We start from the raw sequence: 22,699 nt of genomic DNA on the forward strand, positions 1-22,699 counted from the left end.
CAGACAACCTAGTAGAGTGAGCCAGTAAATCAGATACTTGTTCAAATCCCACCTAAGACTTTCTATCTTACTGGGAGTCGAAATCTTACTTCTATACCCTTATCACCTATTATTTACTCAGCTCTAACCACAGTGGCCTCCCGGGCATTTCCAGCACACTCCAAGTCTAACATCTTTGCGAGAGGTCTGCTTCCTCAAGTCTGTGCTCAAATGACATCCTGATGGTTTTTCCCAACCTAGTCTGCCTGTGTCTGCTGCTCACTAGGTCAGCTCCTCAAGGGTTAGAATGTGTGTCTGTTGTGCACAGCGTTACACCCCACTGGCTGGCACTCAGTACATGTTCAATGGAGAAATTACCCACTAACTCATTTACTCACTAGAAGCTGAGTTCCCTGATGGCAAGGCTCATGACCCTTATCATCCCAGCCTAGGGTCTGGGACACAACTTGTACTCAAATTTCAAATTAAGAGATAATAAATGCTCAAAGGAATAAAAGAAGAGAACAAGAAAGGAAGGGAGTTTAATTTACAAATGTCATAAACTCTGTCCTCTTTATAAAAAATGTTTTTGATATATTCACACCTAATTTAGAAACAGTGCCTTCAAGTATTATCCCTTCTAAAGTAGTGACAAATTTATTTCATTAAGATTTTAGAACAGGTTCTGAGAATCAATCCCAAATGACTGCTTTAACATACAAATATGTTTGCCCGTTGCATGAGTATCTTCTTCACCTCTAATGTTGGTTTCTCATTGTAGTCATTTTAAGAATGGCAGTATTATAATTACAAGCATCTTGTCATAATAAATATAAACAATTTTAATATTCTTCTGCCATAAAACAAGACTTTAAATAAAGTTACTGAAAAAATTTTTAATGGGGTTAAGTATAATCTGTAACTGAAAAGAGATCCTTACTTTATGTAGTTGAAATCCGCCTTCAGGTTGAGAGAAGTGCTACTGGTGCTCTTTTTCAAGTCATGGATAGCATTCTGCCACTCCTGTACTGCAGCCCAATCAGCAATTGAAATGTAGCACTCACATGCTTTATTTCCCAAATAATTTATAACCTCAGGAGAAGAATCAGTTGGTTTGGACAGCACAGTTTTTCTGGATTCACCTAAGTGAAAACATTTCATAAAATAGCAAGAGAGATCCATAGCAGTTATAAATATCTCAAAGAGAAATCTAAAAATGTACAGTAAGATCATGAGTACAAATTATTTGACTACAACTTTTTGTTTCAACTTGGAATGCTCACCATTCAAAGAATGCTTGGGGCTGGCACTATTACGCCCGGTATTAGCTAATGTGAGAACGGATTTGTCGAAGCTAGAGATGCAGCAATCGACACCTGTCATGGCACACAGGTGCTCCTGGTACTCCACAGAGGCCTTTTCAAACCTTCAACACAAGTTCAAACAGTCTTATTTTTTAATTATCCACATATTTCATTTCTAAAAACATTGGAAAGAATGAGTTATTCAATAAATTGAGTGGAGACAACGAGTTGATTATTTTGTATGGGCCAGAGCAGGCACAAAACTAGACCTCTTCCTCACAAAAAAATGAAAATAAATCCAAAAATCATTAAATGTTTAAAAAAAAGAAGGTATAAGCTAACAGAAAATACTGTTAAGTATCTGATCTCAATGTATGCAGAGACTCAACAGAAAAATAAACACTAAAATAATAAAAGTTAACAGATCTAATGACACCATAATTTGAAACTTTTGGGTATCAAAAAAAAAAACCCACCATGAATATTAAAAACAAATTACTGATCAAGAAGTTAGATAGCATCAATAATCTTGGTGTACAATAAACGCTCACAGATCAATAACCAAAAAACCAAGAGGACACAAAGACATAATCTATGTTTTTAAGAATCACATATGGTCAGTAACATATGGGGAAAGTTCTACTATTAATTATTAATAAATTTAAATTAAAACAAGCATTTTCATTAATATGATGGGAGAGTTCTTGTTTCTCAGTGGCCCTCTCTATTCACAAAGGAGAAGGGAAATGATTATTTTTATTGTTAGGGATACAAGTTGGAACCATTTTTTATGCAGGGTAAATTAGCAATAGTATGTATCATAAGCCTAATGGTCTGTAGCCTTTCTTCTATTAATAGTAAATCAACCAGCACGAATGCATTCAAAGAAAACCATCACAAACATGAGCAAAGAATTAAGTGCCGTGGTACATTAAGATTAGTTAAAAAAAAAAATCACAAATAATTTTGCTGTACAACAATAAGGAATGTTAAACTATGGTGCACTCAAAAAATAAAATGTGTGTTAAAAATCACATTGTAGAAAGTTTAACAGGGCAAAGTATTTTTTTTTAAATACTGTTGAGTAGAAAAAGCAAAATCATGTGACCAGCAGAAACATTGCCATTTCTGTGAAAAGAGGTTAGAAAACTAGATATAAAAGAAAAAGAACTAGAAAGGCATGTACAATAAAACAGTTACCACCAAGAGATGGAATTATGAACCCTTCTTTTATTTTCCCTACATTTTCCATATTTGATAAAACTCACTCAAACATATATAGAGGAATCCAAGGTATGCAAAGAGTCTGTCTAAAGGAATCAAGTAAGTTTAGAGCTAATGAGTGAGAACTATGGCCATAAAGGGGAATTTGTATCAGATTCTGACATGAAAAGTTATCAATTAAGAATCAACATTAAAAGTAAATAACATTTAATTACAGAGTCAGCCAGTAACACAAAAAAACAACATAAAGAACTATCGCCCATTTCCTTCCTTCTAACTTACCTCCCTTCAGCCTGTTGGGCCACTGAATTAATCCAGAGAAGATTTTTTCCAACAACCGAAGATGACCAGACAGCAATTCCCTGTATAGCTTCGGGACAATGAAGTTCGCACAATGCTTCTACCACCATCATGATAGTTACTTCCAATTCATTTCCCTGAAAGTGGCCATTCAGAAAAAAATCAAAGACTTCAATACCTCCAAAATTCAAATCTCTACTAAATTTACAACTACTGATCACAATCTAAAGCCTGTTTAAAGTCAAATTTATTTAACAATTACTTTTACAATGATGAAATTACATTAGAATTTCCTAAAATGTTATGTATACTGTAGATATGAGGGGGAGGGGGCGCTGATGGACTGTAATAAATAGCACTTGGCTGTTAATCTTTACAAAATAAAAAAAAACCTTATCATTTCAGCTGTGGCATCTTTAGGAGTAACACATGAAGAAAATACAAAGCAAAAAATTGAATAACCATGAATCAAAGAATGCCTAATTTTATGTCTTTGCATATTGTGTATTAACTAGTAAACATTTACAGTTTTTGGATTCTACTTATTTAGTAACCCCACCTACAAGCCAGCACTTTTCCCATATGTTATAATGTTATCAATATTATATTTTTACATATATTATAATTATACTTTCCCATACACTATATAATCATTACAAGTGATTATAAACATTTTCTTATATACATGAATTTCTTAGAATAACTTTTAAAGTTCCAACCTTTAAGCATAAGTAATGAATATTTTCACATGTTCTAAGTAAAAAATATAAATAGGCAACTTTGGAAGTTACTGCTTGTATAAAAATATTGGATGAAAAGCTTTAAAAACCAACAGAACCTTTAATTTATTTTACCCAGACTGTGTGCTCAGTTGCATCTGACTCTTCGCAGCCCCATGTTATTATATTGAAGTCCACCAGATTCCTCTGTCCATGGGATTTCCCAGGCAAGAACACTGGAGTGGGTTGCCATTTCCTACTCCAGGGGATCTTCCTGATCCAGGGATCGAACCCAAGTCTCTTACATCTCCTGCACTGGCAGGCAGATTCTTTACCACCAGTACCACCTGGGAAGTCCCTATCCAGAGATTAGATCACAGCAAAGGAATTACCCCCAAGTTTTTCTAATTAACAGATTTAACTAACTCCAGACACATCACTTTACCTGAGATGGATTTGTCTTCATTTCTGTAAGCAAATCAAAGCCATGTCTCACTGTCACAGCAGGCTGGCCTGCCAACAATCCAACCCTCATGATGGAGAGTCGGATCCGAGTTAGCCAGTCTTGACAAGTTTGGCGATTGGTATAGAAAAAAGTCCTAATGACCTTTAGAAGAGAAAGAAGAGCTCAGGACTGGTTCAAATTACAGGCAGAAACGTCTGAAATACACATAAAGCATATATACAAGTCTACTGTGATTTCAGCTCTGCACACACTGCCAGGTTTGAGCACAAAACTGCTGTGAATCAACATCCAGCCCACTGAAACCAACCTTGGGAGGCGATGTTAATGCATTGGCGCATCCTTCATATGCATTATACATTAACTTCTCCAGGTTTTCCAGATACTGCAGAAGAAGAACAAGTCTAAGCTGGTTGCTACTGTGGCCTTCGTCATTGTCTGCAGTTGTCCACTGACTAACATCTTGATCGGGGTTTAATGTGTGAGCTGCAAGACTTCTAATGATACCTACAACCAAAGACAACATTCCACATTTAAAAGGAGTCTTCAAAGATTCTAGAAGTTCTTGGAGATAATTTCACAAGTTCACATTTATCAAGTATCCTTTGCATATCCATCACTTAAAAACAAAACTCCCAAAAAAGATCTTCATTTTTAGAAGAAAAAATTGTCTTCTCCACACAAATTCCCTAAGTTTGTGAACAAACACATACAACACAATTATTTCAGTTCACTCACTCAGTCGTGTCCAACTCTGCGAACCCATGAACTGCAGCACGCCAGGCCTCCCTGTCCATAATCAACTCTCAGGGAGTTTACTCAAACTCATATCCATTGAGGCAGTGATGCCATCCAACTATCTCATCCTCTGTCACCCCCTTCTCCTCCCGCCTTCAATCTTTCCCAACATCAGGATCTTTTCAAATAAGTCAGTTCTTTGCATCAGGTGGCCAGCGTATTGGGAGTATCAGCTTCAACATCAGTCTTTCCAATGAATATTCAGGACTGATTTCCTTTAGGATAGACTGGCTGGATCTCCTTGCTGTTCAAGGAGCAAGCGTGTTTTAATTTCATGGCTGCAGTCACCATCTGCAGTGATATTGGAGCCCAAAAAATAAAGTCTGTCCCTGTTTCCACTGCTACCCCATCTATTTGCCACAAAGTGATCGGACTGGATGCCATGATCTTAGTTTCTGAATGCTGACTTTGAAGCCAACTTTTTCACTCTCCTCTTTCATTTTCATCAAGAGGCTCTTTAGTTCTTCACTTTTTGCCATTACGGTGGTGTCATCTGCGTATCTGAGGTTATTGATATTTCTCCTGGTAATCTTGATTCCAGCTTGTGCTTCATGCAGTCCAGCGTTTCTCATGATGTACTCTGCATATAAGTTAAATAAGCAGGGTGACAACATACAGCCTTGACGTACTGCTTTTCGATTTGGAACCAGCCTGTTGTTCCATGTCCAGTTCTAACTGCTGCTTCTTGACCTGCATACAGATTTCTCAGGAGGTAGGTCAGGCGGTCTGGTATTTCAATCTCTTGAAGAATTTTCCACAGTTTGTTGTGATCCACACAAAGGCTTTGGCATAGTCAATGGAGCAGAAGTAGATGTTTTTCTGGAACTCTCTTGCTTTTTCAATGATCCAATGGATGTTGGCAATTTGATCTCTGGTCCCTCTGCCTTTTCTAAATCCAGTCTGAACATCTGGAAGTTCATGGTTCACATATTGTTGAAGCCCGGCTTGCCGAGTTTTGAGCATCACTTTGCTAGCGTGTGAGATGAGTGCAATTGTGCGGTAGTTTGAGCATTCTCTGGCATTGCCTTTCTTTGGAATTGGAATAAAAACTGACCTTTTCTAGTCCTGTGGCCACTGCTGAGTTTTCCAAATTTGCTGGCAAATTTGTGAACACATACGACACAGTTATTTAATAAAAGCTTATTCTAACAAACATATCTAGATTAACTGATAAAGTACTAAATGAAAAAATTGTGTACTCTTAAAGTTTTGTTTTAATGAAGATAAAAAATCCATTATTTCTTAACACAAGCTTGAAAGTATTTACACTGCAAAGTCTGAAACAGTGCTGAGTCAATTACCTTCAATTGTTTGGAAGGTATCCTGAGCTCTGCCAAGTGGGGTCCTCAGCTTAGAAAGGACAGTGAACTGTGCTGCTTCCCAAATAGCCCACTGCCAGAGGACAGCATCTGTCTTTAGAAGATTACGGGGAATCGTTGATTGGTCACGTTTATCCAATCTCTGGCAGCTGTAGAACAATCTTTCTAACCAATTGTCCTTCCTGGAAAAAGCAGTTTCATATTCATTTGAAGAAAAAAAAGACAATAACAAAAAACAAATTGCAAGGGAAATGGGAATATGGGACTTTTCCCCTACTTCAAAAAGGCAAACCTATAAAACTGGGAGGCATTATATCCCCACCTCTCATTTTAAGGTCTTTTACAGCTGAAATAGAGTCAGGTATAGTGTGGACAGATTATTAGGGTAAAAGGCTCATAACAGTTTGGCTATCAGGATAAAATATTCACTGCAAGTAAAAGTCTCCAGAATGTCTACACCCTCAGGCCCCTCCCCAAGGCACTGATGACTAGGTCAGATCAATTATATGTCAACCACATTTCACCTTTACTATAAATTGTAAAGCTCATTTTTATCTCTTCAGGTGCCATCTTCAAAGCAATTCCTCCTATTAAAAACTTAAAACAACTCATTTGAAAAGAATATTACTTTCTATTCTGCTACCCCTGATGTATTTTCTCCTCTAAACTGGGCACAGGGTTAAGACATTCAAATATATTTAAATTATTTTTCCTAGATGAAAGAGTCAAAGAAAGGTCTTACCCTGTTCTATGAGAGTTTCCATACAAAATAAAACTAATAACATCAGAGAAATCTTGTGGGTGGAATGTGTTACTTGGTGCTTTACTCATGTGACTTCTTAATGCTAAAGAAATTTCTTGAATTTCGGTGTGATTATTATTGCTGCAGACAGAAAATAAAGTCACTGTTATACAAAATCTTCCAGTTAAAAGGTTACCTCCTGCTGTAAATGCAATGCTTCCTTGTTAACTAAATCTGACAGTAAAAATGGATAAAATTAAGACATTAAAAATAAAGGTTACTACAACTTTGAAATTTAAAGTTCTTAAATCACCAAGATTAACCCAATTAAAAACTATAAAAGAATGCAATTTAGTTTTACAAATAATAACTACTGAGAAACACATTTTGGCACTTTAAGTATTATTCTGTAGCAATCATCATAAGCTTTATAAAAATTACAAATTTTTGTTATTTTCTTCTAGACCTGCATGATTTGATTCTTTGCCATCTCTTCAATCATTGAGAAGCACCACAAAAGATGTGATGTTAATTCACTGAGAGACAATTTGTCTTTTCCTAAACTAAACATTGTGGGATGTCTTTGTATTGATACAATTGTTATACCTCAAGACAACATCTAAAGGGATTGACTTCAATAGCTTTCCAAATGCTTGTCGAATACGAGTTCCACTATGGACTAGTTGAACACGGCAAACATCAACACACCTACAAGAAAATGAAACAGATAATACAAGTGTGGCAATATTTTTAAGTTATTAGGGCCAGGGTCAAAAGAGTGGATCTAATTTAATCCATACCTCTGTAAAAGATCATCTGGTAAGGAAGAGGACAGTGCATGTAGACTGCTGCATGCTTGCAGACAGATATTCACATCTTCAACAAGAGCTGTTAAAAATTTAAAGACACTTTCAGCTTGCCAGAAGAAATTATATGCCAGTACATCATAAATTTCTGAACACATTCACTTCAATAAACATTGAGTGATTACTATGGATGAGGGGATGTTCCTGCCTGGAACCCTCTCTCACTAGCAGTAGTAACATTTGGGAAAATGACATAACACTCAACAAGAATCTACTTAGGGTGACCAGTCTTCACCCAAACCTTTCTCTGAAGTAAATTTTAAAAGTACATAGAAAGTAAAAACAATCACATAAGCTTAAAAATGTTAACAATCACTTTAAAACAACTTTTTTTCACATACTAAGACTGGCAAAAAAATTAAGACAGATTACACCTTTGTCATTAAAATGGGGATGACACATTTCCACTCCGGAAAGGCACTCAAGTGACAATCTTTCTCTCATTATCAAAGACCTCTTTTAAGCACTGATTAACAAAAATTAAATAATCACAGAATCTTACTGTTGGCTAAAAGACCTTTGCAAAATTTATGGAAAGATGGAAGAGAGAATAAAGGTGCATATGTTTCAGACTTCTTCATTAAAACAGCCACTTCCAAAGCCCAGGTCATTAACAGTTTCCTGAAACATAAAATACACAGTTGATTTCACATTAATAAAAACTAAAAATAGAAAAACAACTTGAAAAATATATTTTTTACATTAATTTTCTTTTGGTTTTTTAAATACTTCAAGAAATAAGAAACAAATATTAAAAGTTAGAAATTCCTCTGACAAAACTGTCTTTGAAGAAAATCTCCCCAAACTAGCATAAATTGTAGCAAAGAAAATTCTAAAATCTCTATAAATACATTCATCTATAAAATATTGCAGGAGGGAAAGGTTTCATGTAATTCTTTCAGGAAACAAGAAGTTCTAGACTAAATAATAAAACAAAATTTGAAGTGTTTTCATAAAGAAGAAGCTGCTCTATATCCCAAACGATAGTCTTCATTTCTTTTTCTCAAATTAACCAAAAGTTAGAAACAACATTATAAGTTACCTTGTGTCCTGGTTAAGATTATCTTTCTTAAGCAATATTCCCAGGAGATTTAAGATAATCGAGAAATGCTTTTTTGTAGCTGTAGTTACAGTACTAATAACGGCACCATCAAACAAGGACGGGGATGATGAACTAAGACTACTAGATATAAAGTGGTCATGCCTAGAAGACAAAATTTGGATCATCTTGTCATCTCTCATTAAAAAAAAAAAAAAGCAACTCCAAAGTTCAATCAACACATTTTACATTGTATACTCTAAAGGGTCCATCCGCCCTTAAGCAAACAATTCTGAAGCAGTATGTGCAGACACATTACCTGGTACAATGCGAGTACAGCGTGTAGAGCACTGCGTACTGAATGGCAGGGAAATGAACAGCCAGCTCGCCGTGCACAACCATCAGATTCTTACTCAGGAGAGCAAACACAGTTGGAGACAGGGCCCACATCTGATGACGTACCAAAGAAATTTAAATGTTTGGCTCCTCCAAGACACACATGACCATACAAAATGCTTATCCTTCAAAATATATCTGCACATTTTTAAAAATTAAAATGACAGATTTAAATTTGGAAACAAGCTAGTACACTAAACCTGGGATCAGCAAATACTTCTTGAGAAGATAAGAGAGTAAATACCTCAGCCTCTGCAGGTTATGTGACACCTCTGTTACAATGTCCAACTCCTCAACTTTGCCACTGCAGTGAGAAAAGTTACAGACAAAAAATAGGAATCAAAGTGGCTATGTTCCAATAAAAAGTCTTTACAAAAAGAGGTGATGTTTGGTGATGGCTGCACAATTCTGTGAACATACTAAAAATCACTGAATTGTACACTTTAAATGGGTACTGTACAGTATGTGAATTATATCTCAATAATTAAAAAAAAAAAGAAAGAAAAAAAAAAGCAGTGGACAGCTAGATTTGGTCCATGAACTGTAATTTGCTGATCCCTGGTCTAAACAAAAGCCCCTGCACTCTTCAGTGTAGTAGACCGTGTCACCTCAGCTTTCCATATACCATAAACGGCGAGCTGCCCTCTCCAGTGGGAAAAAGGGCAAGTCCTGCCGCTCTAAGCCGTTACCATTCTTCCCTTTCCTTCCACTGCTGAGATACTCCTTTCACCTGACCACCCTGTCCCTACTTCCTCTCACTTTCAGAGTGTGGAACATAAACCTCAAATCTGAACACAATGTGAATTTCTCAACAACCAAATTTTAGAATGCGAAAGAGGAGTCAGCTGCAGCCCAGGAATGAGGGAAACAGCAGTCACTGGGGGGACACAGGGCACCTGACCTAATATGGCCAGCATGCAAATACAAGTATCAAATCTTGAGTTTTCCCTCCCTTCCCTCTTAGAAACACTAACCCCTTAATTATATTCCATTACTTTTCATTGTAAATAATGCTTTTCAATTCTGCAAAGTACCATAGGAGGGAGAAATATACCCTGATAGCTCAGTTGGTAAAGAATCCACCTGCAATGCAGGAGACCCTGGTTCAATTCCTGGGTCGGGAATATCCGCTGGAGAAGGGATAGGCTACCCACTCCAGTATTCTTGGTCTTCCCTTGTGGCTCAGCTGGTAAAGAATCCGCCCGCAATGCAGGAGACCTGGGTCCGATCCCTGAGTTGGGAAGATCCCCTGGAGAAGGGAAAGGCTACCCACCCCAGTATTCTGGCCTGGAGAATTCTATGGACTGTATAGTCCACGGGGTTGCAGAGTCGGACGCCACTGAGCGACTTTCACTTCACTCACACACAGCAATTATTATAAATCAAAAGCAGTCACTTCAGATTTCTTGAAAGGAATGAAATCTTTCTTCTTCCAAAATAATATGTGAATGTTCCCAAAGAAAAGTGCATAGTCAAAAAATAAGGGACATATGGAAGCACTAACTAGTGGGAAAAGGAAAAGAGTATCAGGGGAAGAAGGGGTTGCATTTTAGAACTATACGAACTTGTCCTGTGGGAAATGTTGACAAGCTTACTAAAAGCATGCTCGAGTAAATGGGAGACAGCATTAAAATATAATTTCGAAAAATAAAAAGGATATAAAAAACTTATCAAAGAAGGCAAGAGCTAAACATAATAGCACGAAAATATTCCCGTCAATTTTAGTTATCCAGGCATGTCCAAAATATGGCCGTTTGTTCTGTGTGATGCTGTAGACACACCGCCTTGATAGTTAATGAAACATGTTATCATGCAATGAGGAGAGGCTCAAAGGTGGATAAAACAAAGCCATTACAAGTAAATACTCACCCCTATCAGTGAGTTTTTAGCATTTCCAATTGTAGTCAGAGCACTAAGGTCAAATATAACTACAAATTTTGCATTGTCTACATTGAAAACATGATTCTTAAAAGCCTCATGTTTTATTTCAGAACAGGCATCAGGAAGTTGTAGACTATGTAGCAGATTGTTTAGGGCACAAGTCATTTCTCCCAAAATTAATTTATAGGCAGTCTCTAAAACAGGAATATTCTTCAGACTGAGCACTGCTTGATAAACAGCATGGGCTACAGCAACAACCTTAAAAAGAGAATTCAGGAAAGTAATAATTAAATGGAAAGTATATTCCTATCTGCAAAATGATGATACAAATCAGTTTAAGATTGATAAATTCACTGTCTAAAACACCAAAGACTTTAATTTTTCAAAAGAAATTTAGGAAACCTACACAGTATCAGTAAGCTATTCAAAAATCTATAAAGTTTTATTATCAAAAAAGTATTCTCTAAAAATGACAATGTTAAATTTCTTAAAAGGCCTTCTGTTTTTTAAGCCAGTATCAGAACAAATACAAGCAGCAATTTATAGAGACAAGTTTTCCTCCAAGTTTTCTACTTGGAAAGTCTATATTGGCTTTGACTGGGAGTCAGGAAGCTAACAATAAAGTTTTATTTATGACATATACATGAAATTTTAATAAAACAAATTTAATAGAAACAAATGATGGAAATCTGAGAAAACTATCATTCATCAAGGTATACAGTATGAAAATCAACAAATATTAAGTGAATCATTATAATTTCTAATATTCTAAATCAAACATTTATCATTTTAATTTCATTTATGTACCTACCAAGTAATGAACATGAGTCAAACTTTTCAATGACCTAAGTTATCAAAAGCCTGATCAGTGAATCACTTACCTCTTTTTCTTTATGATAACGCAAAAATAGTAGTTTAGATGATGGTATAAATAGCTTTTCTACAAACGATGATGGCAGTTTTGTATTTATCTGTTCAACAATCTAAAAGAATAAAGTAAGAAATGAGCTATCAATTCACAAAAGAATGTAGAGGAACCTTAAATACATACTAAGGGAGAAAAACCAATATGAAAAGGCTACATATTATATAATTCTGACACTCTGGAAAAGGCAAAACTATGCAGACAGTAAAAGGATCAGTGGCTGCCAGGTAGTAGAGGGGAGAAAATAGGTGGAACAAGAGGGATTTTCAGGGCAATAAAACCCTCCTCTGTAATACTACGAAGGTGAACACATGGCATTACACATTTGTTAAAAACCACAGAATGGACAATACGGAGACTGAACTCTATGGACTTTAGTTCATCTGAGTGTGTCAGTCTGGCTCATCAGTTGTAATAAAAGTACCACACTAAAAGAAGGTATTAATAATAACAAGAGGGAAGTATTGGGGAAATAGGCTGTAGGAGAACTCTACATTCTGCTTAACTTTTCTGTTAACCTAAAAACTGCTCTGAAAAGTAATCTATAAAAGAAAAAAATAATATATCTAAGCTATATTTTTAGGCCTTAACATTGTGACAGTAAATGTTTAGCTATCTAAATAGGATACATGTAATTACACCTAAGGGTAAATTTTTACATTGGCAAAGGGAAGTACAACTACGGCAGCAATGTTCAGCAGAATGTCATCTAGAATTTGTTCTGAAATAATCCAGTTGGGGATGGAGGGATGGCAAGGAGGAGGCAGAGAGTAGGAGGCCTAGATGAAACCAGATGGGCCATGTGTTTCTAATTACAGAAACCAAGTATTAAGTATGCAGAGACTCATTATACTATTCTTTTTAAAAATATGCTTCAAAATTCCATAATAAAAGGTGAAGAAAGGGGGAATATTTATGATTAAGAAAAGAAAAACTATCAAAGAAGCTTTCACATGTTTCAGAAACAAAACATAACAGGGTCTTTGAAATTAAGTATCAAGTACCTCCTCTACACAAAATTTATCAGGAGTGCTAGATAAGTCTCATGTGAAGAATGCTATGTCAACAAAAACAAGAAAAAAGTGAAGCTACACTAAGAAAAAATCTCAAACACTAAAAGTAAATAGATACAAGAGCAAAAGCAAACTAGATTTTAAAAGACTAATGCAAAAAAAAAAAAATTTAAAAAGCCCCACAGGCAAACAAGGGCTTAATTTCTTCCACAACAATTTATACTTAACAACCTGAATAAACACATTAAAAAGCAACAAAAAAGAATTCACATACCAATGTGAGTAAATTCAAGACTGAGATGATATAATCTGTACCACAAGTCTGGCAATTCTCCAGTTGATCTAATCCATATGTAATAACCATGTCACAATGTATAGTCATGCTAGGATCCAAGCTGCCGAGCAAAACACCAACACACTCATTAGCAGCTGTCAACACAGCCTCAGAAAAAAACACTTGGTTTGCAGCCGTCACACATCTCATTACTCTGTACAGAACCTGCAAATGGGGGAAAACAAGCAGCTTTTTAAAAAAATTCATATTCTTCCACAGAGAGAAAATATTTTCTTTCTAATGCAGTTTCAATGGAAAACTAACTGCCTGCCTTGTCAGCAGTCTAAATATTCCAGTTCTCAATGGCTGAATAATAATAAGGGTATCTCTGGTACAATACACAGAAAGGATCTTGCCTAAGTATCTAAAATTCTACTGTGACAGGAAGTGGAATTTGCCATCCTCTATTTCCCTTATACCCAATTCCTACCCCCCAACCAAAGTCACTAAATAGCTGAAGTTCAGAATCTTTTTAATAATCATAAAACACACCAGAACTTAGCTCAGTATTAACAAATGGGAAAAACCTACCAGGAGAATAACTTTCCATAATCTAGCACTTGGACTTTTAATCAATCTTATAAAACTAAATATCCAAGATAGTTTAGCTTATGAAAATTCATATACTGACGGCCCCTTTGTAAAGATATTCTCATTCATAACATAAAATACCTATTTAAGTATTATGAAAATCATATCATTTCCAAACAAAAACTCTACCAAACTATAGTAGTCAATATTAATGTACTAAATTTCTAATAAAAATAACTGATATGGAAAAATATTTCTCAAATTTTACTGTAATATTCAACAACTACTACATACAGGGTTTTTTTTGTTTGTTTTTTAAACCAACAATAGGTTTAAAAAGGCCTAAAACACCATTTTTGGCAAAGACCTAAAAGACTTTCATTAAAGAGTACAGTAATATAGAACTAGTCTGGAAAATGATATGTGCTCATCCTTTGTTTTATACCTGAGTTAACTGCTTTTATGTCAACACTGACAAAGTCATCAACCACCCTCCTTTTAGACAGTTAAAAAAAAAAAAAAACTTTGCTCAGTTTTAAAATATTAACATGCTGCTTGTAATTATCTTCAGGAGCTGACATGTCTGCTCAAATACACAATTAACTTACTAAGAATAATATATGTAATTAACATCCTACTTTATCTAGCAATGTGTTCAACAAAAGTAAATGCTAATAAAAGCTAAAATTTTATACCAACAGTAAAGTTTTAATCATTTAGGTTAGATTTTTTATGACTTTATCACACAAGTTTCTCCCTTCTTGTTCAGAGTATAATGATAGGGGTTCACTTCTCACATCCATTACACTGAACCACTCACTGGACTGTAACAGTGCAGCTGATGTCTGGGGCTGAAATGTGGCAATCTAGCTACCTTTTATAATTGGTCTCAGGCTATTACATATTCTAGACTCTATGTCTTTATATCCTTTGATGTCAAGCTATCAAATTGTTTCATTCTGTCATGCTTAGAGAAAATTACTTTTTGAAGTCTTATTTGTAAGTGAGAAGTATGTTGAAAAACTTCCTAGTATGTTGAAAAACTAAAAGGAGACACAATAATTTTAAAGCAAAACTTAAAATTATTTAAAAAACTACAGAATAAGTTTTTAAAGTTATATATTAAAAATAAGAATAAATGGACCTACAGAGAATCTCCTAAAAGTTCAGACATTTAAAAATACAGAGTGAAAAAAAAAAGAAAAATACAGAGTGGACCTTTTATCATGGGGTGAGGGGGAGTGGAATATAGAATTCCCTATCTTTCTGGCTATTTAAGAAAGTAGTCAGACACATACATACATGCTAAACAAATGAGAGGTTAACAACATATTTCACTAGGTAAAGAGAACCATTTAAAACAAAAAGCAATTATTATTGAATGATACTTAAGACTACTAAAACTTACATCTGTTACATAGGCCTCAGTAATTGGAGGACCTCGAATTGGGCTGAAACGTTCCCCAATGCTCCTCACCACAGTGCTGAATACCCGGAGAAGTGCTGCCAGCTTTGGTAAGGACACTGATGGAGGAGGAACGTCTTCATCCACTGACTCTCCAGAGGCTACGTGGCTGAGGTCCTGGATGTGAATTCACATCATTCTTATTTAGGAAGGACATTGTTTTAAAAAACAAACAAAAAGCAACTCCCAATTTTTAAATCAGTTAACTTTACAATAGACGTTTACAAATGAAGAGGAATTTTGGCCTATGAGAGAAAAGGAAACATGAATCTAAATATAAAAGTAGACTTTACTTCAATTATTTAAAAAGCAAAGTGTAACCTCAATAGATTCTTTGAGGAACTCCAACAGTAAGATGAGCCAATATCATGCACATGAAGAGGAAGGGGAATGGGGGAGTTTAGAGGAGGCTGGTTCAGAAAATTATAAGAACCTAGTCTACAGATTTAAAAGTCAGTTGAGGAAATTAGATATACTCAAAGGAAAAGATTAGCAAAAAATGGAGTATTATAACTATTATACCTACATATAATTAAGTACCAAAATAACTGAAGAAAACTAGATCTCTAGGGACAGCAAAGGGAAGTCTCTACAAAAAAGAATGGATGGCTTATGAGAAGCAAAGCAGCTTTAAAGCTGTGCTAGGAAGCAAGACATCCTACGTGTTGGGGTAAAGAAACATACGGAAGCAACATATTCTCTCATTTTTCTCTGAAAGGAAGAAAACATATTGGTACAGTTACAAGTAGTGAGTTAACCATTTGCCAGAAAGAGCAAAGGTATAAAGAAAAGATGAAGCTAAATCTTTATGGAAGCCTTGACCACCAAATAAGAATCATGGTGACCCAGAGGAATCGGGTAGAGAGGGAGGTGGGATGGGGGAGCGGGATGGGGAATACGTGTAACTCTACGGCTGATTCATATCAATGTATGACAAAACCCACTGAAAAAAAAAAAAAAAAAAGAATCATGGTAATTACCAACTGAGCAAGAAAGAAACACTAAGAGATAGATTCAAAGACGGCAGGTTTAAATCATGACAGTGGCCAGGAAATCCAAGAACCAGTAACAGACACTTGATTTAGAAGTGTCATACTCAACAGGTGACTGAAACCAAGCTTTGTCCTCTGAAGCACAAGCCAAGATTGCCGATACAAGTAAGAGGAAAGCCTTTCTCATCATCAATTCACAATATCAATTAACCCTTTTCATAACAAAAACTAAGAGTAAACTACAACTGAAGAAAATGTTTTTGGAAAACTACCAGCCACCAAAATTATTTCAAGCTTTGGGAAATTAGGCCTGCAATGTCTTTCCAGTAATTCTGCTGGCAACCTAAAAGCATCTGAAAAACAATTTGAAAACTGCAATGGTCTCATAATTTTTGCTTAAATGTCTGGTGATCAGAATTATTTTAAAATAAATCTAGCACTGCTTTAGATTTTTGTTTTTGCTTTTTTTCTTAACTGAAATTTTAGGAAATAACTGTTTTTTATATACTCACCTCAGCATATGCCTCCATATCCTCCAGAAACTGACCAAGAAGAGTGGTAGAAAATGCAAGGTCAGCTACCCAGAATGGCTCCAAACTCTGCAACCACCCTAGGAAGCACATAAGAAATTTTGAAAGAGTAGGAAAAAAATCTAGGTACAAATTAAAAAATATTTAATAAGAGACTTTTAAAAGGTTTTCAAGTTGCTCACTCTTGAAACAAGCTCTGTATCATAAAATTAGTACTATAAACTGTTTTTTGTTTGTTTTTCGCTGTGCCGCATGGCTTGTGGGGGTCTTTAGTTCCCACATCAAGGATCAAACCACTCTCCCATCCCCCTTTGCCTCATGGAAGTGCAGAGTTCTAGTCACCGGACCACCAGAAAATCCCCATGAACTATTAAATATACTAAAGATTAACAGCTACCTCTTTTAATGCTGCAGAAATAAAAATTCTACAGAAATTAAAATCTAATCTGTCCTTTTTTTTTTTTTTTAAGTAGATTTAATATCCATACTGTCACTACACAAATGGCTGAGACTATACTGTCCCAATCTAAGACCACACTGGTTTTCTCCTCCAGGGCCACACCTGGCCACTGAAAGTGTACCTTCATCTCCGGGGGAGAAATGGAACCACTTGCCAGTGGAACTGAGAGAACTATTCTCACCTTTGTATCTTAACTTCAGAACTTTATTGTACCAAACAAGCTATGAAAAACTACAGCACCTGGGACAAGTTCAAGTGAGTCCTACTAGTCATTCATTTAACTTGAAAAAGAAAGTGGCTTTTCCCCACAATTTATGACAATCATCCAAATGAATCCATTTGTTTGACTGTTTAATCACTAGAAAAATAAAAAAACCTCATAAATATCCAGGATGATCCTTCCATTCTACCCTTCAGAATACTGCCACTATGGTATCTCTTCCAACCAACACATGCAACAAATGACTTGAGACAAGTCATAGGTACAACACTACAATCTGCATGTACTCTCCCTACTTATTACAAAAGTACACATTTTTACTTTGAAAAGACAGAGGTAGCTAACAAGTTATCTTCACCAAAATATTCTCTGAAGTAATTATTTTTCTTCTATTATCAAAAAACTAGTATTAACAGCTGGTCTTTGAGGAACCAACACTCCTTCCCACAATATTTAAATGACAGGTATATCCTGAATGACTCACCAGACACCTGTTGTGTAAGTGAAGGTTTCTGAGTATGATCTATATGCCATCCAACTAATATATCAACTGTATCCTGGATGGAGACAAAGAAAAGGGGACTAATCATTTTAAGGTTTTACTGCTATTCCACCTGTGGACCACATAAGAGTAAGAGATTCTAGAACATCTTATGTCCTACCTACCTGACATCATACTAACTTAAAATAGGGGTGGGAGGGACAGGGTAGGAGAATAATGGGCCTTTGTTCATGACATTGATGAAATATTTAAGTATCTTAAGGCACAAGTGTTGGCAAGTACAGACGGTATTTTTTATAAAATTGCATTACTATATCATTCAATCCTGGCCCTTAAAACTGATTATACTCAAAGGAGCAGAAACTTTGTTTTCTATCTAATTTCTCAAGTCCTCACACACGCAGCCAATCCCTCACCCCATCATCTGAAAAGAAGGGGTCAGGGAACTCACCCTAAAATTGGTGCTGAAAATATGAGGGTAACATCGAGCTACCAAAAGAATGCACTTAACACACTTGCAAAGTAATTCTGGTGTATCCACATTTTCAAGAATGGACTGCAGGCTGGTCATTACAAGCTGAAAAATAAAAGTTACAAACCATGAACATTTAATAAAATAGGGAGAAAACAAGCAAATTAGGTTTATTATTTAATAGTGACATAGCCAAAATTGACTATGACATAAGAGAAAATAAACTCTGTAGTTTTAGTTTCCAAAAAATTTGAAAACATTTCAATCCACTAAGATATTAAAGGCTGAAAACAAATACTGTTTTTCCCTTCTTTAATGTCTGTTAACATATTTCTAAGTAATGTGTTTACTCTGTTCCTAAGTGCTCTCTTCAATATTATGGGTGTGATTAAAATTTCAAGAACAAAAACTACGATGTACGATTTTAAAATTCAAAAGACAAAGCAAATGTTGTACAGTTTATACTTTAAGATATAAACACTTGCTTCAAACTGGAATGACTTAGAGAAGATTAGCACGGCTCTAACACAAGAATGACATATGTTACCACTGTACATGTGTATATATATATTTATTAAATAACCATATGGCATGCTACTTATAGAATATTTTGCAGCTGAATTTGTCGTTAAAACCCATTTTTTCCCCAAAACGAAGGTTCTTCTCTACAAAAGAATGATGTTATAAATATAGAAAAAGTGCTAGAATGAGAAAACCACCATTTTGCAACAGCTAGTACTATAATCTACACAATGCACAGCATATAAATGAATGCTAAAATTGAGTGAAATATTATGAAAAACAGAATATTCAGAATGTTTCATGGCATTATGTACAGATTACTGACTAATTACAAAGGGAGAAAAGCAAGCCTTCACAATGGAAAAATCTGATTGGTCTTCACCTTAACTAAGCAATGAAACTCTTCACCTAAGAGGTATGTGAACCTGAAGTTATGTACCTGCTAGCGTGACACAAAGCTAAGTATGAACCCATGAAGTATTCATGACCAAACTGTTTGAACTGAATTGAACCAAGAAGGAATAATCAGACAAGCCCAAGACATAGAATATTCTACAAAAGGGGGACAAAAAAAGTGTAGCGAATTGTTACACTTAAGAAAGATTAAAGAGGCATAACCATCATCTTCAATAGATTAAAGATTCATCAAAAACATGAATCTTGATGGAATCCTGAGTAAGACAAAAGCTATAAAAGACATCTCAGTGGCAACAGTGCGATTTGAACATGGATTTTATTATGTGACAGAACTAATTTTCTTAGGTATGATTATAATATTGTTATATAGAAGATTAGCTTTAATCTCTGGTGATGTATATGTATTGCTCAAGTATCACAGGGTAAACCATCATGATGTAATTTATTTTCAAAGATTCAATAAAAAATCATGTCTGTGTGTGCATGTGTGCAAAATCAAAACTGGAGCAAAATATTAATAAATGGCAAATCTAGGTAAAAGATGTATGGGTGTTTACTGTACTAGCCTATCTGTTTTCCTGTGGATTTAAAATTTTTCAAAATAAATAACTGGGGGAACATCCACAATATAAACTGCATGCAGAATAAGTCAAATTTGGTGTTAAGCTGTTTAGTTACAAATAATTTTCTAAATCTTTCCCCAAATTCTTTTCATAACCTCTACAATGAAGGGAAAATAAAAATTTTAAGACAGAATAGGTTTCTCACTTTTTTTTTTTTAACCAATTGACAAAAATAAAACAAAATAATCAACTTTTTAGGAAAAATAAAAATAAAGATATCAAATATTCCAAAACCATCAAATTTTAATTTCTAAACAACAAAAATTTAATTACTTATAACTTGGCTCAAAAATAAATTGGGAATCATCTTTTAATAATTCAGATAGGCAATTATTTTATATAACTTGGAATAATAATTTTTAACATTATCAAACCTAAAAAAACCCCAAAGTAAGTTGTGATGTTTAATTTTTATCTCCCTCAAAAAATTCGAAGCCCTCTTTGACCTGGCTTTCCTCATGCAGCTCCAATGTCCAAATCTGTAAATGATTCTAGTACTAGGCAAATTCAAAAGAAAGTTTCTAAAAAATGAAGACATAAAATTTTAAGTAACTTATTTTAAATCTACCTATAAAGTGTATTCTTTATATTCTTTACTCAAATTCAGAAAGAGGAATTTTATTTACATTACATGTACTATCAGTAGATAACCCCTACCCTAAGATTCCTTTCTTCAAGCACTCCACCAAAGATGTGTTAAAGACAACGTTCTTACCAAGCACATCATCACTCCCCCATCCTCCACATTCTTACCTGCATTACAGATGAAAAGGCTTTCTTTTCTCCTACAGTCTCTAGTGCTTTGTAGGTGGCACATAAGTAGAGGAGTTTAACTTCATCTTTTGCAGATGAGCTAAATTTGCTAAAAATCCATTTGAAGATCTTCTCAGCCTCATAGCTCAGAGATGCACAAAGAAGGCCAAGACAACAAGCTCCCTCCTGTCTCAACTCCTGAAGCAATTTGCTACTGTGTTTATTTTAATGCAAACAAAACAAAACAAACAAATACACAAGAGGCTTAAGCTTTCACAGATGACAAGAATAACATATCTCACAACAGAATGTCTTAAATGATTTAATTTTTATTCAGACTACACAAAAGGTTTAAGTTTTATCCATTCTAAGTATTCTATCTTCTCTCTCCTGTCGTGCCCAAAGTACCTTTGTTAAAACTTTAAATTTTCTTTTATTTTAGAATCGATTATTTACAAATAGTAAAGAAAGGTTTAAATATACTAAAATTCAGACTTCGAATTTCATCTCAAACTATACTAACTGATTCATAGAAAAAGGCAGCAACAAGTGATCAAACAAAGTGAAGTCACTCAGTCGTGTCCAACTCTTTGCAACCCTGTGGACTGTAGCTTGCCAGGCTCCTCCATCCATGGGATCTTCCAGGAAAGAATACTGGAGTGGGTTGCCATTTCCTTCTCCAGGGGATCTTCCCAACCCAGGGATCAGATAAAATTACTATACGAATAATTATATTCCCTGTAATAGTATCTGAGGACTATAAAATAGGGAACAGTAATAGTTAAATATAATAAACTTAGAAGATTAACACTGATTTAAGTATTATATTAGTGAGTAACTATACAAAATAAAACCGTCAAAAAGCAGTAAGATGACCTCCTGAGTTGAGTTTTGGATGCTTTCCATGACTGCAGTCCTCTGAGGAACCCCAGCAGCCCTGGAGACTAGATGGCTTGAATCCACTGTTGCCCAAAGGACACTCCCTTTCACCTCATCTCTAAGCAGTTTCAAAATGCTCTAGTTTCCAAAAGTTAATTGGATTCATTCCCGCTTGCATTCAGAGTTTATGTCATTCTACAAGTCGGTGCTCAATTATTTAGTCATGTTGACAAATTAAAAAAGAAAAAAGGCTCTCCCTTTCAAGCGGGTTTCGTGTGTGCGCGCGCTCATTTGCTAAGTCCTGTCTGACTCTCTCTGCACCCCTACAGACTATAACCCACCTGGATTCTATTTCAGTGGTAATTAAGGTTTAAATACTTTAACACAAGAAAAGATGGCAAGAGAACCTAGTGCAACATTAAATATGTTATAAATGAAGTCAATAAGTTTGTCTTCCTGTATACTTTTAAAATTTCTCTTAAATTACTTACCTCTCATTAAGCACATCATGTACAGCAGCCAAGATATTATCCAATTGCTTAACTAGCACCTTAAAAAAAATTAATAAAAACTTCAGATTTCTATACTTTTAAGAATAACATTATGTACTTCTTACTTCTGGTTCCCTCCAAACTGTAACCGGACCACACCTTACTTTTCTTATTATTCCCAGGTCCCAATTATTTCAGGAGGGTCATAAGTTTCCTTTCAGATTCTGAAAGAAACTTACCCATAGGAAATATACAGCCATGATCATCAATGGGGGAAAAACCAACAACTCTTTTATTTACTCTGAAATGCATTTTTAAAACAACAGGTGGACTGATGGATAGAAGAGGTAGAGACATATATGATAAAGTCATAAAGTGTTAAAGTGTTAATGACAGAATTTAGATGCTATGATATTCACTATAAAATTCTTTCAATTTCCTGTGTATTTTATATTTTTCATAATAAAATCAGGCAGGGGGACTTGGAGGAAACAAGCTTTGAACCAAATGTCATCTGACTCACTATACCATTTTCATTAA

General features: G+C 35.1%; 1 protein-coding gene across 5 annotated transcripts in view; it reads right to left on the reverse strand.

Annotated features, from left to right (window-relative positions):
• SMG1 (SMG1 nonsense mediated mRNA decay associated PI3K related kinase) overlaps positions 1-22,699 on the reverse strand; it is a 95,679-nt gene that overhangs the window by 42,259 nt on the left and 30,721 nt on the right. For 4 of the 5 annotated variants that reach the window (XM_065924415.1, XM_065924417.1, XM_065924419.1 and 1 more), the window contains 21 exons: positions 22,160-22,218; positions 20,790-21,003; positions 18,454-18,579; positions 17,985-18,057; positions 16,803-16,900; positions 15,242-15,415; positions 13,243-13,467; positions 11,912-12,013; positions 11,019-11,288; positions 9,073-9,203; positions 8,757-8,918; positions 8,217-8,335; positions 7,649-7,736; positions 7,455-7,556; positions 6,849-6,989; positions 6,089-6,288; positions 4,300-4,496; positions 3,972-4,133; positions 2,790-2,944; positions 1,263-1,405; positions 920-1,121 (listed from right to left, as the gene is read on the reverse strand). In XM_065924415.1, coding sequence (XP_065780487.1) covers positions 920-1,121; positions 1,263-1,405; positions 2,790-2,944; positions 3,972-4,133; positions 4,300-4,496; positions 6,089-6,288; positions 6,849-6,989; positions 7,455-7,556; positions 7,649-7,736; positions 8,217-8,335; positions 8,757-8,918; positions 9,073-9,203; positions 11,019-11,288; positions 11,912-12,013; positions 13,243-13,467; positions 15,242-15,415; positions 16,803-16,900; positions 17,985-18,057; positions 18,454-18,579; positions 20,790-21,003; positions 22,160-22,218 — 3,143 coding nt within the window. The remainder of the gene's footprint in view (positions 1-919; positions 1,122-1,262; positions 1,406-2,789; positions 2,945-3,971; positions 4,134-4,299; positions 4,497-6,088; positions 6,289-6,848; positions 6,990-7,454; positions 7,557-7,648; positions 7,737-8,216; positions 8,336-8,756; positions 8,919-9,072; positions 9,204-11,018; positions 11,289-11,911; positions 12,014-13,242; positions 13,468-15,241; positions 15,416-16,802; positions 16,901-17,984; positions 18,058-18,453; positions 18,580-20,789; positions 21,004-22,159; positions 22,219-22,699) is intronic. The other variant, XM_065924416.1, reaches the window with a different exon arrangement.

Source organism: Muntiacus reevesi, chromosome 2, assembly GCF_963930625.1.
Source record: "Muntiacus reevesi chromosome 2, mMunRee1.1, whole genome shotgun sequence".
NCBI lineage: Eukaryota > Metazoa > Chordata > Mammalia > Artiodactyla > Cervidae > Muntiacus > Muntiacus reevesi.